Source organism: Nanorana parkeri, unplaced genomic scaffold, assembly GCF_000935625.1.
Source record: "Nanorana parkeri isolate BGI_ZX_2015 unplaced genomic scaffold, ASM93562v1 scaffold255, whole genome shotgun sequence".
Classification (NCBI taxonomy): domain Eukaryota; kingdom Metazoa; phylum Chordata; class Amphibia; order Anura; family Dicroglossidae; genus Nanorana; species Nanorana parkeri.
Window position 1 is genome coordinate 436,791 of NW_017306523.1, and position 14,978 is coordinate 451,768.

The 14,978-nt window shown below is 40.5% G+C and overlaps 1 protein-coding gene across 9 annotated transcripts in view; it reads right to left on the reverse strand.

The window, feature by feature from the left end:
• Positions 1-14,978, reverse strand: part of SPIRE1 (spire type actin nucleation factor 1) — a 147,000-nt gene that overhangs the window by 47,311 nt on the left and 84,711 nt on the right. For all 9 annotated transcript variants that reach the window (XM_018556851.1, XM_018556849.1, XM_018556850.1 and 6 more), the window contains 2 exons: positions 9,602-9,727; positions 712-795 (listed from right to left, as the gene is read on the reverse strand). In XM_018556851.1, coding sequence (XP_018412353.1) covers positions 712-795; positions 9,602-9,727 — 210 coding nt within the window. The remainder of the gene's footprint in view (positions 1-711; positions 796-9,601; positions 9,728-14,978) is intronic.

Below are 14,978 nucleotides of genomic sequence, written 5' to 3' on the forward strand. Positions count from 1 at the left end.
GTAGCTCAGCACGGTGGTTGTCTTCAGACCTGGAAGATTAATGTAAGACACTGTACAACAATGTATTACATAACCCCCGTGGCCCTGGCAACGATCATTTTTATATTGTTATATTGTGGCAGCCTGGACTGATTTAAATATTTATCGTTGTCTATAGCTGGAGTTCAGCTTTAAGTATAGTACAGTTACCTAAAACAACAAGAGTAAACAAAATAGGTAAGACTTTAGTTTTACATATTACAATATTTTTTGTGTTATAAATCTAGTGTAGTGTTGTAGTAATGATGGGAGAGTCAGATCACTCTGTAAAGTTTTCTCCAGCACATCCCTAAGATTTACAATGGGGTTAAAGTCTGGACCCTGTGGTGTCCAATCCATCTGTGAAAATGAGGTCTCATGTTCCCTGAACCACTCTTTCACAATTTAAGCCCAATGAATCCTGGCATTGTCACCCTGGAATCTGCCCGTGTCATCAGGGGAGGAAAAAAAAATCCATTGATGAAAAAAACAGGTGATTCAGTACATTCAGGTAGGCTAATTTTCTTGGGGACATAATGTTGCTGAACCTTGACCTTACCAACTGAAGCAACCCCAGGTCATAACACTATATATTTTGCTTAGCTAAATCTAGGTGGTGAATTTTTTGGGGGCCAGGCAGTGTAGTTTTAGCTAAACAGATAACGAAGAGAAATCAGTTAATCAATATCTTACCCAGTCTGCAGTCTTTAAATCCTCAAGGTCAGCGTTACCTCTGTCAGTTGTATCCTTGTCCATTTCCTGGATCTTCTTTAGACTCTGCAGACCAAAAATTTTGTATAAGTAACTTTATGGCAGTAACAGAGCAAAAAGCAATAATGTACAATTTAAAGTCAAAATCCAGGCTCCCTTCCATACAGCACAGCTTGTAGGCATCAGGCAGTAATAAAAGAATGAGTAGAAATTAAAGTTTTCATTACATTAGGTGGTCCAAAAACCCTAAATGATGTACATTAGTTTGCAAAGGCACCATGTATGAAACAACTGCCATGTTTTTCTTGTAATAAATATAATTTTATATTTTTTATCCCCAGGTGATCTCCTTCAGCCCCCTTACAGCCACTTCCATTTTACATGCATTCATTTCAGCAATCGATGCATGTTATTTTTCAGAGCTGGCTTCAAAAGTGGAACATGGCCAATTCATCCCCTCACAGCTACCTCCTCATGTATCACTTCTCCCTCCCTTATAGATTGTAAGCCATCATGGGCAGGGCTGTCCTTAACATCTTGTCTTGAATTGTACTGTGATTGTAATGTCTTCCTTATATTGTAAAGCGCTGCGCAAACTGTTGGCGCTATATAAATCCTGTATCATAATATTATAATAATAATGCCATCAAAAGATCCACTTGCACTCTCCATGAGGAGCATGTGTGACAATGAAGAACAACTTGGAGACAGAGCACAGTCACCCTATGAAAAGAAATGTCTGAACAAGGACCTTTGTTGCAGAATCACCAGGTATTATTGTAATGAAAACTGGAGATTTAGACATCTATGAAAATAGTTTTTAAAATTATATGAACATGTTAAAACTTATGAGATTCAAGTGATTGAGAAGGTAATTAAAGTATGTGTAAACCCAAAGTTTGGGTTATATGATGCAGTACAGCAGCTGCAAAAACTGTGGATGTGTTGGAGCGTAGCTCAAGCATGCCACAGTATCTGCTTGTTGTCACCGCAGTTTTCAAAATGAATTAACCATTCTGCTCACCAATCTTGTGAGCATTCATGGGTGTTCTCTTGTTGGTGGAGTTTTGGGGGAGCCATTAACAACAATTTTATCCATGAACCATGCCAATGCTCAGACTCGATCAACAGACAGCCTCAGTATAAATCAATTGACTCTGCCCTATAAAAAGGGCTCTTAACTATACCGAACCCCCTTCCCATACCAATACTCTGCTACTCATCTTTAAATGTGTATGTTTCTGACCTTTTAAATTCTGCCTACCCTAGGTATTGTTTTGTGACAGGTTTACTTTTAAAATAAAGCACTTCCAGGGCCCTTTGTGACATTTTATTAGCTTTCAAATTGCTGTAATTCATAATCTATCCCTATTCTGTATGCAGTAAAAATGAGGGTGCACATTTGCTGCTACTTTAGACTGGTATTAATAATGGAAATGTAAAAAGCAGCAAGCCTCCTCTGCACCTGTGCTTCTGTTTCGGTAAAATGTTATCTGGATGTTAGCCATCAATAACCATAATAAATGTGTGTTTTGTGTTCTAATGCCAAGATTCACACTTTAGCAACCAGAAGAACAAAGTACTTGCCCTGAGGGAAATTTCACTATATGGAAAGATGTTTTGCATATTCTCGGTTTACTTTTCAAAAAACACAGCCGTATAAGATAGTGAATTAAAATGTTTTACACATTCATGGTTTCATCACATTACATGCGTTTTCATGCATGATGCTATTGTCTAGGACAGAAAATAGGCATCGGCCAGGAAATAATTCATTGTTTTCAATGAAGATCATGAAGATCAGATCCACTAATTTGTGATATATCAGTTTGCTGGGGAAATATGCACATAAAAATGTAATGCATCGGAAAGGCATTTCATTTCATGTCAAAAGAACATACAATCTTCCTTTTATTGGTGGCTTTAGTTTAAGGCAATAACTGCAGTTAGACTTATTAGATTGTAAGCCCTCACGGGCAGGGCCCTCCTTACCATTTTGTCTTGAATTGAATTGTAATTGTCATGTCTTCCTTATATTGTAAAGCGCTGCACAAATTATTGGAGCTATATAAATCCTGTATAATAATAACAACAATAATAAGAAGAAGAATTTGACAGGCTCCCCATTTTTCGGTACCTAGGAGGGATTTCTGCTTATGCAGTTCAGTTATCGTAGGAGTCGGTTTCCTCAACCGAGTTGGAAAAAATGGACCTTTTGGATGGGTTTGATACTCGACTGTGTTTGATACTCGACTGTGTTGTGCTGTGTTCTTTATTTTTAAGACTGACTTTGTGTTTTCTTTGTTCTGTTTTACTCTTATGTTTCTGTTCTTGTTTTTATATATCAAAATTGTTCTATGCTTAAATAAAGAATTAAAAAAACAAAAACCGTACAAGAACATTTTATAACGGAGTAGTCACATTAGGGCTTAGCAGGAACATGAATAATCAGTCTAATATTATAACTGGACAGGCTTACTTATGAAGAATTTATATCTCCCCTTTATTTGGGTTTACTTTTTTTTGTCTAAGAGTGCATTCAAACCAGTGGCTGTGTGTTATGGTGTTTGTTAGCTGTCACACTGCTAATGTGCCGATCATGGTGTGTTGTGCTTTTGCCTTTTTTTTCTTTTTCGTTAGAACTTTATTGAAATGTCATAAGAGACATTTCATTAGGTTCTATTGGCATAACAATGTGCAACGCGGTTGTACTAGTGGCCATCTGCACTGAAAAAGTATTGCATGCAGTACTTTCTTCTCAGTGCACACCACCGAAAATTGCCTTGTCTTGCATTGGGACTGCACTGAAAAAAACAGCCAGAGCAGCCCCAATGCATTTGGTGTGAATCAGCCCTCAGCCTTACACTTTACCTGGAATGTCATGGACAGTTGTTGTTGCCTTAACCTCCCTGGCGGTCTGATTACGCAGGATTGTAGCATGCCAAAGCGGTACATTGCTTTTCATGGCAATTTGTTGTTTTATATTGTAGGCCTGTAATTCTCAGTAAATCTTAGGAATAACTCAGCTAAAACTGAGGATGGGAATGTGGGTGTTACCTTGGGTGGTCTGCATGCAAATGCAGTCTGCCATCAACCCATCTAGCTATTTTAATATTTGCACAACTCTCCCAAAGAGCTATCCCACTGCATGCATCAGGGCTGAGGCAGATGCTAAGATGTTTTCAGATATGTGCAGCACCCTGCATTGCATAGATAACCACAAAGACTTTTGACCCAGTGATTTCATCACTAGGTCTAAAGTAAGGTATTACTGGAAATGGAAAGGTTTTATTTAAACATTTTATTAGCATGTTAATGCGGCGGGGGGTAAAGGAGGAACCAAAAGAGGGAAAAACATAATCATATTAAACTTCAGTTCTAACAACTTATTTACATTGATTCTATAAGGGTATCGTTACAGGGAGTGAATTTTGCTACCTTCAGCTTTTAAGCATCAGAACCAGCTATGATGTTTTAGGAAGCTATGTACAGCACCCTGCATCCCTCCAACTAGTAAAGATCTGATGATGTCACTGAGTCTAGAGCAAGGTCTGTGATGAAAAGGTTTTCATTAGTATATTGATGAGGGGGAAAAGAAGACCAGGGAATGAAAAATATATGCAGGTTAAACTTCAGCTTTAAGTATTTTCTTCTTTGTATTCTAAGTTTTTAAAAAGGTTTATGACAGGGTACGTTGTACACAATTACATCTAGTTAATTATAAGGTGTGTATAGACTTCAGTTTATGAAGAGACAGTTTGCAATATTTGTAGAATAATGTAAAAGCAGGAAAGTAAAAATTCAAGAAGACCAATATAATTAAAAGGGAAACATTTTTTATTATGGGACCATATTAAAATTATATCCACTAAAGTGTGTTTGTTTTTACTTGGGCTCTGTGCGCTCTCAGCATGATCCTTCCTTTTTTTTTGTGTGCCAGCGTGATTGTCTGCCACTCTGCTACACACAAGCTGCCATTTTCCCTCTCCATAAAAGAGCTTTTTCTTATAACACAACCGATAAGGCCCCTCTAGCACACTGTGCCCTTTCAAAGGATCTATGCTAAGTACTAATGTTTGAAAAATGTTTCTTCTGTTTTTCAACTGGCAAGCCAAATGAAACAGACTGCCCATAAAATCTTGTGCAGGCAGATCATCAACAAAGCTGGTCTTACATACACAAAGCAGCAAAAATAACGAGAATTTTCTATTGCTGTATTTTTCCTCCATAATAAGCCAGAAAGTCTCTTTCACTAGTCAAAATCATTTCAGATACAGCGGAAAAAAAAAAAAAGCTGATGATTTACAAACAAATGCAGTCTGAGGCCTTCGTAGAGAGTATTTATATCTGCAGTTGGGCAAATTACTACATTAGAAATCACTTCCCTGCAGGGGGGTCTATTTCGCTCAATTCTTAAAAAAAAAAAAAAAAATGAAAATACAAACAAAATGTTTGTAAAATTAATACTGCATTTTTAAAAATTGTGCATACCAACTAGAAACAGAAACCAGCCAAACAATTGTAAAACTAAAAATTAGTATTCTCTCATCGCCGGGAGCTGATCATGCATTGTTTGTATGTTAAAAAAGAGATGCTCAGCACTTGAATAAAGAAAGGCAAAAAAAAAAAAGTGTATCCTGGCAACCACACTATGTCCTCTGAAGACATGAAGTTGGGCAAGAGAGGTTAAATCATCCTTACAAAAGCCCAGTTGTCTAGGCATCGCTAAACAACAGCCGCTTAGACATTAGTTTATTCTGAGTAAATTCTCAACCCATGTGAAGGCTCAATAGGTAAAGGTCACCAAGTAAACTGAAAAACATCCCCTAGTATTATGCAGTTGTTATGTCTGAAAAGAAGAGGTAAACAAGTTAACCACTTAAGCTCCCTGGGCATGTCTTGGATGCCCAGACAGTGAAAGGGTCTAAAGAAGATCACGGCTTTTAGGGTGTAGTGCTGACCAATCACTTTTATGGGACTCTCATGGCAGCAGACTCCATTCCCACCCCCTGCCAGACCCCCTCTGTCTGGTTCCTGGACCATCCCAATCCTCCAAGGGGGCATGGGACCACAACAAGCAGCGTCAGGATGGCGAGCAGGAGGAAACATTCATTGAATTCGAGGAACATCCATTTAAACGTGTGGGAAAAATAATTTAAATATTTTTTCTAAGGTGAAGTGGTTTACCAAGGCCTCCACCCAGCCTCCTTACTGTCAGTCTGCTTTTTAGACTTTGATGGGGAATTATATTGACTGATGTCCACAGTAGGGATGAAAAGACAAGCTCCCTGGGCATGACCCATTTTCCCAGGCTGTGAAAGTCTAAAAAAGATTTTGGGTTTTAGCCTGTAGAGCCAACCAATCACTCTTATGGCACTCTCATGGAAGCCAACTCCTCTCTCAGCATACCCAACCCCCCAAAAAAAAATGTTTGTGTGTTACGTGGTTAAACAAGGCCTCCACCCAGCTTGCTGTCAGTCTACTTTTTAGGCTTTGACGGGGAATTATCTTGACTGATGTCCACAGTGGGGATGAAAAGACAAGCTCTCTGGCCATTTCCCATTTTCCCAGGCTGTGAAAGGGTCTAAAGAAGCTTTCGGATTTTAGCCAGTAGAGCCAACCAATCACTTTTATGGGACTCTCATGGAAATAAAAATGCTTCTGTGTTACGTGGTTAAACAACACCTCCACTCAGCCTGCTTTTTAGGCTTTGATGGGGAATTCTCTTGACTGCGGATTAAAACAGACTGAAGAACTAGTTTTAAAATGGGAATGAGAACAGGCTGAGGGAAGAGTTCTATAATTAATATAGAATTTTTGGGGAACTAACCCTTTAAATAAAAACACCAAGACAGAAAATGGTGACAAACAGCAGAGCTGAATGCTGTGTATCACATGTTCATGAGGCGTCAAAATCTTTTTAATTGCGTGCACTGCTATAATTACATATAAACAAGCACAGTGTCTGCCAGAGCTTTGCAGACAAAACTAACTAGTGATTAAGTGTTCATTTCATCCAAATCAGTGAGAGGGACTTATCAGAAATCTACAAAACCTGTCATGAAAGTGTTCTGGAACAGGTGTTCTGTTGATGTGCACCAATAAAACCATACTCCGGCTCAATCTATTTCTACTTGGGTCTCCACCACTGACTGTCAAGTGCAAAGCTGAAACATAAGACTACCTGCAGACCACCATAATATCTGTAAAGCTTTTGTTGTTCAGGCAAATGGAAAAATCAGTGTGCATGCAAGATAACACAGATACTGTACTGAATTATTAACCCTGATCCTAAGCTGTTCTTAGTCACATATGCCCCTTACTTCCCCTATCTGTGAGTAACTATATTGCCTTCAAAGCTTCTGGACATCCTGGCCACCATTCTAATATTGACCCTGTATGACAAACAGTCTATCTCTTCAGCTAAACACTAATAAAACATTGGAGGTTTGTAATTCTGCAAAATAAAAGCCACTGTTAAAAGATGTTTGTATTAAGGTTATACAGTAATTGTGCATAGGAGCACCAACATGCTTAAAATAATATATTTTTTTATATATGCCATTTTTTACTGGCTACTAAACCACAATATTCAGGGCGTCAAAAATTACATCACAGCTCTAAGATCTTATTCTCCAAAAAAGATCAGTTGATGCTGAAATGCTGGTAAACTATCAAGTAAATGTAAAGTTAATTCCCTGCACTGCTGCTCTTTTTTGCAAATTAGATATAAACTATGCCCACGGCCCACCTGCTACCCACCCTTGATGTAGGCATATTTTATTTTAAAGTTAATTACACTATTGTCTCAATTGACACTTCACAGTGTTACACAGAGAGGTCACTGAGGGGGCCCCATGAAAATCCTGTGATGGGGCCCCTTGAATTGTAGTTATGCCCCTGGATGAAATCCAATCTTCAAGAAAAATTAGGCTGAGGTCAAAATCAGGAGAGGTCATTCTTCATCAATCTTATAGACACCCTACATTTCTAACTAGCATTATTTAAATCTGCTGGTAGTATTAAAGCAGGAATCAATTATATTATAAGATCCACCAGAAATGTTTTTAAAAATGTGCCGCAGTAATCCTAAAACAGTTTGGCTGATTATTTGATTCCCAGCAATACATTGTATATCAGTAGTAAAACATCCATTGCATGAAACTGTTTTGTTTTTTGTGGGGGGTGCGGTAACATGGCTTGTGTTAAAGGAGAACTATGACATGAGTGATTTCCACTCACCTCATAGTTCTAAGCCGACCTGTGACAATAAGACTGTCACAGGTCGGCTCAGTAGATGGGGAGGTGAGAGAACACATACCAGGTACCCTCACCTCTCGATCCTGTCACGGCTCCCTGCCGTGACAGGGGGAGGGGCTGGATTCCCCTCTCCCCGCTCCGATCTGCCAGCGCTGACTGGCGGAACGGACGGGGGAGGGGGCGGGTACAGCTGGCTCTGCCTCTAGATAGGCAGAGCCAGCTGTCACTCACGCAGCTGGGCGGATCCCGTCATCTAAGTCGGGATCCGCTCCAGGTGCGGCGTCTCAGTATACTGCGAGCTGTAGCTTGCGGTATACTGAGCTTAGGGTAACGGGAGGATGCTAGTTTGTGTCCTCCCGTTACCCCAAGGAGAACTATGGGGAAAAACACTGACCCCATAGTTCTCCTTTAAGGCAGGCCATTAATTTAAACTTATTGCCAACGCACAACAACGCAGCCAGAATTTCACATTTACTCCCAACTCAGTGCACCACAATGCATGGAAATGTACTACCATGTGTTGTGTTGCCCCACAATGCAGCTGCACTAAAAGTGCACCAGTTTAGTACATCGGAGTGCCATTACAATTGAATGTCACTGCAACGCATTGGTGTGAAGCTGGTCTAATGGTTAGTTTTACTTTTGAACAATAAGGTACTTCCGGGTGATTGCATGTAGTTTTAACTTTGATTCGAAGCACCCCAGCAACACTCCGTGAACTTAGTTATGCAAATGCGGACTTCAGCTTTGAATTCAGTGCTTTGGCAAGCCACCTCTAGCACTTCAATATTACCGGTAGTTAGTGAGGTTGCCATACCAGATAGACCAATAGACAGGTCATAGACGGACAGGTAAATGGGCTGACGTTTCTTGCTATGGTCACTATTTGCATAATAGGGTAGCATAGATATGGTTTACATATCTGGGAACTTTTTAAACCCTGTGATCCTAAGATTGAAATAAAATCATTGTAGCGCACTTAGCATGCTGTGCCTTATCATGGTACACTGGTAACACACTGGCAAATGTGGCAATACATGGGAAGCAAAGAGTCAACAAACAGGACAAGAGGTGAACAACAGGGAAAAAATGTGAGCAACACATATGGGTAACACACTGGAAAAATCTGGGCTCATAATGTGAGCAATAAATCGGGCACACATATTAACAAACAGGCAACCACAGCAATACTTGGGTAATAACCTGGCTTGAGATACTGCAGGGGACACTGGACAGTAAATCAGTATCATCTTTGGACAGTAAGCAGGAGATGACCTAGAAAGCAGTAAAACCATCCCAATAAAGAAATAATATACTACTATAGGTGGTAACAGAGTGATCTTACTGACCAGCAGATGTGTGTATCACAAGGGTGCCCGGACAAAATTACAGATACAGTTACCAGATATGTTTTTCAGCCAGATATTAAGTCATTTGCCTGGAGTTTCACTTTAACCACTTGCTAACATTGATTTCCTTTAAATAAGGTCATTCTAAATTGTTTAATAGAATGACAAAAATCACCTATGAAGGTTCTCCATTATGCAAATGAAGACAGCAAAGCATTCACATACATCTGTGCAGTGGCTAATTGAATAACATCTTGACTCACCTCTTTTGCCCTTTTGATTTTTGTCAGGAACATGTGCAGTTCCATGGTCTCTGCATATAGTGCCCGACATACTGCTTGGTAATGATTAGGTGCTTCTGATGGAGTTGGCAGATGAGAAGAACACAGCTGTTGAGAAGAAGAAAAAAAACACACGTGTCAATTCTTTCCACAATTCCCAAGATATTTGTGTTTCCATGAGAATAAAAACCTTTGTCATTTTACTTAATTTAATATGTCAAAACACTAAACACATACATGTACATCAAATCTACCCTATTATCTTTTTTTGTCATGTGGCGGCTCAGCAAGCCCCATATTAAACTAATAAGCATTTTTTAAAGTGGTATTAGAAGATGTTTTTTTGAATAAACCATTGCAGTAGGGCTGCAGGGGTTAAGTGCTCATTTGTGTAAAAAAAAAAAAAGTTAAGACTCACCTGAAGCTCCGAGCTGGGTTTTTCTATGTGACAGTTGGCCAGCTCAGAGCTTCTGGTGAGTATAACTTGGTTGCTTTAGCACCTAGACACAAACGAGCAGTAACCCTTACAGTGCGGAGTTCCTGGAGTTCTATTTTAAGTCAAAAATGTTTTTAAGCTTCTTCAAATGCTGATTAAATCACTTACGATACATGCTGCTCCTTGATGTTTAAAGGAGAATATCAGGAAAATAAATTTTATTAACCCTTGCAGTGGGGCTACCCGTGCACAGCAAGGGTTAAGTGCTCATTTGTGTCTAGGTGCTAAAAAAACAAACACATTTGTACTCACAGACTATCTGAGTCGGCTTGTTCTTAGACCGTTGTCTTCCCCTCTGCTGCAGCAGTCTATGGATCCTGGTGTCATCACGCTCTATACACTGTGCATAGATGTGATGACGCAGAGGAGCAGTCCATCTGTGCAGTGGAAGAGGAGATACACCTCAGTGATCACAGAAGCAGGGAGCCTGCTTGGATGGTCAGGTGAGAATACATTTTTTTTTAGCACCTAGACAAAAATGAAAACTTAACCCTTCCAGTGCAGGGGTAGTTCTGCTTTAAATGTTTTCGTTTTCTGCAGAAAACATGTGGTCCCTGAGCACTGGCCCCGATATCCTGTTTTAGGGCATCTCCTTTCCCTTGCAGGGTCCTTTGGAGCCACCCGTGTGTGTGCTAGTAAGCTGTGTATGTCTCCAGAAACACACAGGCAAGACAAGTCACTTCCCTGCTCCCTACTCCTCCTCCCTTCTTTCTCCAAGCTGGAAGATGGACAGCTGCTAGAGACTGCTCTGTGCACTGCGATTTTATACTGGACTAAAAATTTAGGGAAGTCGAGCACAGCGCGTTGGAGCCAGCTATGTAAAAACATGATGACTGTAATTACTTCGACAAAATATAAAGAAATACTTTGCTGGACAATGTATAAGAGAGAGTTTGAGAGTTAAAAAAAAACAAAAAACATTTCATTCTCTTAGCAAATCCCTATTGTTTTCCATGCAGAAGTTATTAAATACTTAACTGCTGTACACCTTTCCTTCTTATAAATCTAAATTGTGTTCTTTTCTTTTTCTCTGCCCTCCTTATAACACCCGATAAAACTATGGATGCCCTCTGTCCCCATTTGCCAAGGACAGTTCCCAGAAATGACCCAAGCGAGCAGGGGCTACTTTATGCCCAGTGGTCCTGGAAATATTTGGGGCGACAAGTGTCAGCTGGGGCTAGTCTCGGCAAAAGGGGAGTGGAGCAGAGTGTGCAAGGACCGCTGGCTTTATAACTTGGGCAGCTTGACTGTTGCTGTTTTCTCCGATCATAGATGAAGGTGGGTAAGTTACAAAATGTACTCATTGGGCTCAGTTTGTGGTTATAAAGTAGTACACTTTTTAAAAATCTCAACAAAAGCTTCTTTGTGTGAGATTTATAGGTAATTAAGGTTTGAATAAAGTGTATTGCTTTTTTACTAGTTCATTGTGCATACATCTTTGTTACATACTCATCACCTCTGCTCTGCGTTTTATGCATTCTTGCAGAGTAGCCTCAAGTTTTATTTATACATATCCCTTTAAGCTCTTCCCACTGTTAGCGCATTTTGGCCACACCCACCATTCACTATAGAGCCACTCACACATTAGCAGCAATTGTCGTAGGGCAGCTTTCCTATGCACTGCACCATGCACACGTGGCTACAAATCTGGGTGTATTTTTTTTTTTTTGTAGGCTGTGGTCAGTATGGTGTCCCCAGATTTTTATATTGCAAATCTGGTAACCTTACATAAAACCTAAAGTGATATTAACCACTTCAAGACCAGGTGTTTAGACCCCCTTCCTGGCCAGGCCATTTTTCAGTATTCAGCGCTGCGATACTTTGACTGACGTTTATTCCGTCATGCAATGCTGTACTGAAATTAATTTTACACCATTTTTTGGGGACAGATACAGCTTTTTTTGGGTGGTATTTAATCACCACTGGGGGTTTTATTTTTTATAATTAGGAAAAATTACTGAAAATTTTGAAAAAAAAAAACGTTTTTTTTTAACATTATGTTAGGAAACATTTATTATTACCCAGTTTTTTGGTCAAATATAAAAGATCGGGTCACCTCGGATAAATAGACACCAAACATGTCAAGCTTTAAAATTGCGCGCACCCGCGACATCGCAGAAAACGGCCGCAACCAAAATTAGCCATAGGCGACGGTTTAAACGTTTTTACCGCTCATCAGTTTAGTGTTATCAGTGATTGATGGCCCTAGACTTATTGCTCTCACTGCGACGTTCGCTGCGATATGTAACATGTGCGGCGTAATGGGCGCAATCGTCTTTTTTGCACGTATGCGCCCCCGACGCATGTTTGCATGCGTGTATGTATGGGTGGGGACTTTAAAAAAAAAAATTTTTTTTTTAAATTCTTTATTTGTTACTCAAAATTTTTTGGGGGGGGACTTTAATTTGTTTTCTCTTTTTTTCTTTTCACTAAACTTTATTGCTATCACATACTGGGGCTAATAAACCCCCCCTATGTGATAGCAAAATATGTGACAGGTCCTCTTTATGGAGACATCAGGGGTCTCCAAGACCCCTAATGTCACCTAGGACCCCCCAAAAGAAGCTGATGAAGCAGAGATCTGCTCCATCAGCTTCTTTGCAGCTTCTGAAGCTGGAGAGTGACACAAGAATGCGGAAGTGATGTATTATACAACACTTCCGCATTCTTTCAGAGGAGAGGGGACCGGAGGGAGCTCGTGTACCGAGCTCTCTCTGATCCCCTGTGTCACAGGCGACATGCTGATCCCGGGCTCGCACCGGGCACAGCGGAGCCCGGGATCAGCGGGACAATGGCGGGGTGGACAGCAGAGGGAGGGGGGGCCGCACCGATCGTCGCTAAATACAAGCGATCCGCCGGCTTTACAGCCGGCGGATCGCATGTATATTAACGGGCATCGCTGCCCGTTTTTAAATTGCGGCCATTTCCCGCTCGCGCGCGCCCGGCGGCGCGCGCAAGGGGGCGTGTCTGAGCGGACGTCTAAAGACGCCCGCTCAGATCTAGAGAGCTCCTGGCCGGCCGTTTTTTTACTACGGCCGGCCCGGAGGCAGTTAAAGTCATAAGGTTTTTAGGCCATTTCAAATGCTGATTAAATCACTTACAATGAATGCTGCTCCCTGATATTTAAGAGTTTTAGTTTTCTGTAGAATCAGCTGGTCCCCCTGAGCTCTGGCCCCAATATCCTGTTTTAGGGTGGCTCCTTTCCCTTGCAGGGTCCTACGGAGCCAACCTTGTGTGTGCTACTAAGCTGTGTGCGTTTCCACAAATATGCACACACAGCAAAGCAAGCCCCTTCCTTCCTCCCTGCTCCTCCTTCCTCCTTTCTCTCTTCTCCAGGCTAGTGGATGGACAGCTGCTGGAGAATGCTCTGTTCCTGGTGATTTTTTATTGGAATGGAAGTTCAGGAAAGCCAAGCAGAGAGAGTTGGAGCCAGCTGTTTGGAAACATGATAACTAAGTATTTGGACAAAAATATAAATAAATACTTTGCTGGGCAATATATATTTGTTTGATCTGAATTTATTAATTATTGAAAAGAAATTGAGCATTTAATACTATTTTAACAATAAAAGTCAAACAGAAGCTAGTGGTATTTCAGAGGAGAACTGTACTGAGTAACATACAGGGGCTGCCAGAGATGACATACTCTTTAAAATGCAAGTTGCCTAGCTGTGTCTAAAACTTTGGAGTAACTGACAAAGTAATCATACATGTCAGGAAAAAGATAGAACTTCTGCTTTGCATACTTCTTCCTGATCAGTGACTCAAGGTATTGAAGTGTAATCTAATGCAAATGTTACCAGCTGACTTTTTTTTACATTCACATATCACAAAATTGATAATACAATAAGAATGAATAGAGAAGTAAAACCGAATAAAAAAAATATGTAAAGAGATACTTTTCTATTTAAAATGTACAAACACACAGTGGCGACATATTGAAGGAGACAAATGGCCCCCTATAGCTCACTGCAATTGCCCACCAGCATACAGGAAAACAACATAATGCCAATCATCGGAATAGTCATGCACTTTTAGAATGGCTTAAATCATGCTGTTTTGGCTGATATTTGGAGAGTGATTAGTTTATATTCATTCATATCCCCTGGGTCAGAGGGCATCATTTCCATTCTGGGTCCACTTCTCTTTCATGTCATTAAGTATCAGGGCTTGGCAAGTAAGTGCAGAATTACCAGCAGTACCAGCTTCAATGAAACACAGACATCAAACAAGATTCAAGCTATGCTTGGCCAAGCTTAATCATTCACTTCAGCACAGTATTAAGTAAAGAAAGCCTACTAATGGCTCAGGAGAGGACTATTGCCACAGTGAGGATATGTAGTATGAACAGTTCACGCTGAGTGAGAAAGTAGGAAAAAGAGCCAAGGTCTGTAAAGGTTTTCTCAGAACATGAAAAACAGAAAGATGATTGATAGAACAATATAATGTTATTAGCAGAGTTATATGGACAGTACACATACTGACTTTTCAGCAATTCCAACCACTTAAATTGCAACTAAAGCCAAAACCTCTTATTTTTTTAGATTCGGATAGAGTGGAGAGGGATTAGAACACCTGTCAGGTTTTTATTACTGTTTGTGCTCCTGTTGGGGAAGTTCACCTTCCCTATTTGTCCTGATGACAGTTATTACTAGAGATGCACTAATACCAATATTGGTATCGGTGCCGATACTGAGCATTTGGGGCGAGTACTATACTCCCCCCCCAATGCCGCTAGGGAGCAAGAAGCCGGCTTCCTGGCCAATCAGAAAGCCTGATTGGCTAGGAAGTCGGCTTCATGCTCCCTAGAGACCCTGCAAGGCAGCCTGGCTTCCTGATCAATCAGGAAGCCGGGCGGCAGGTC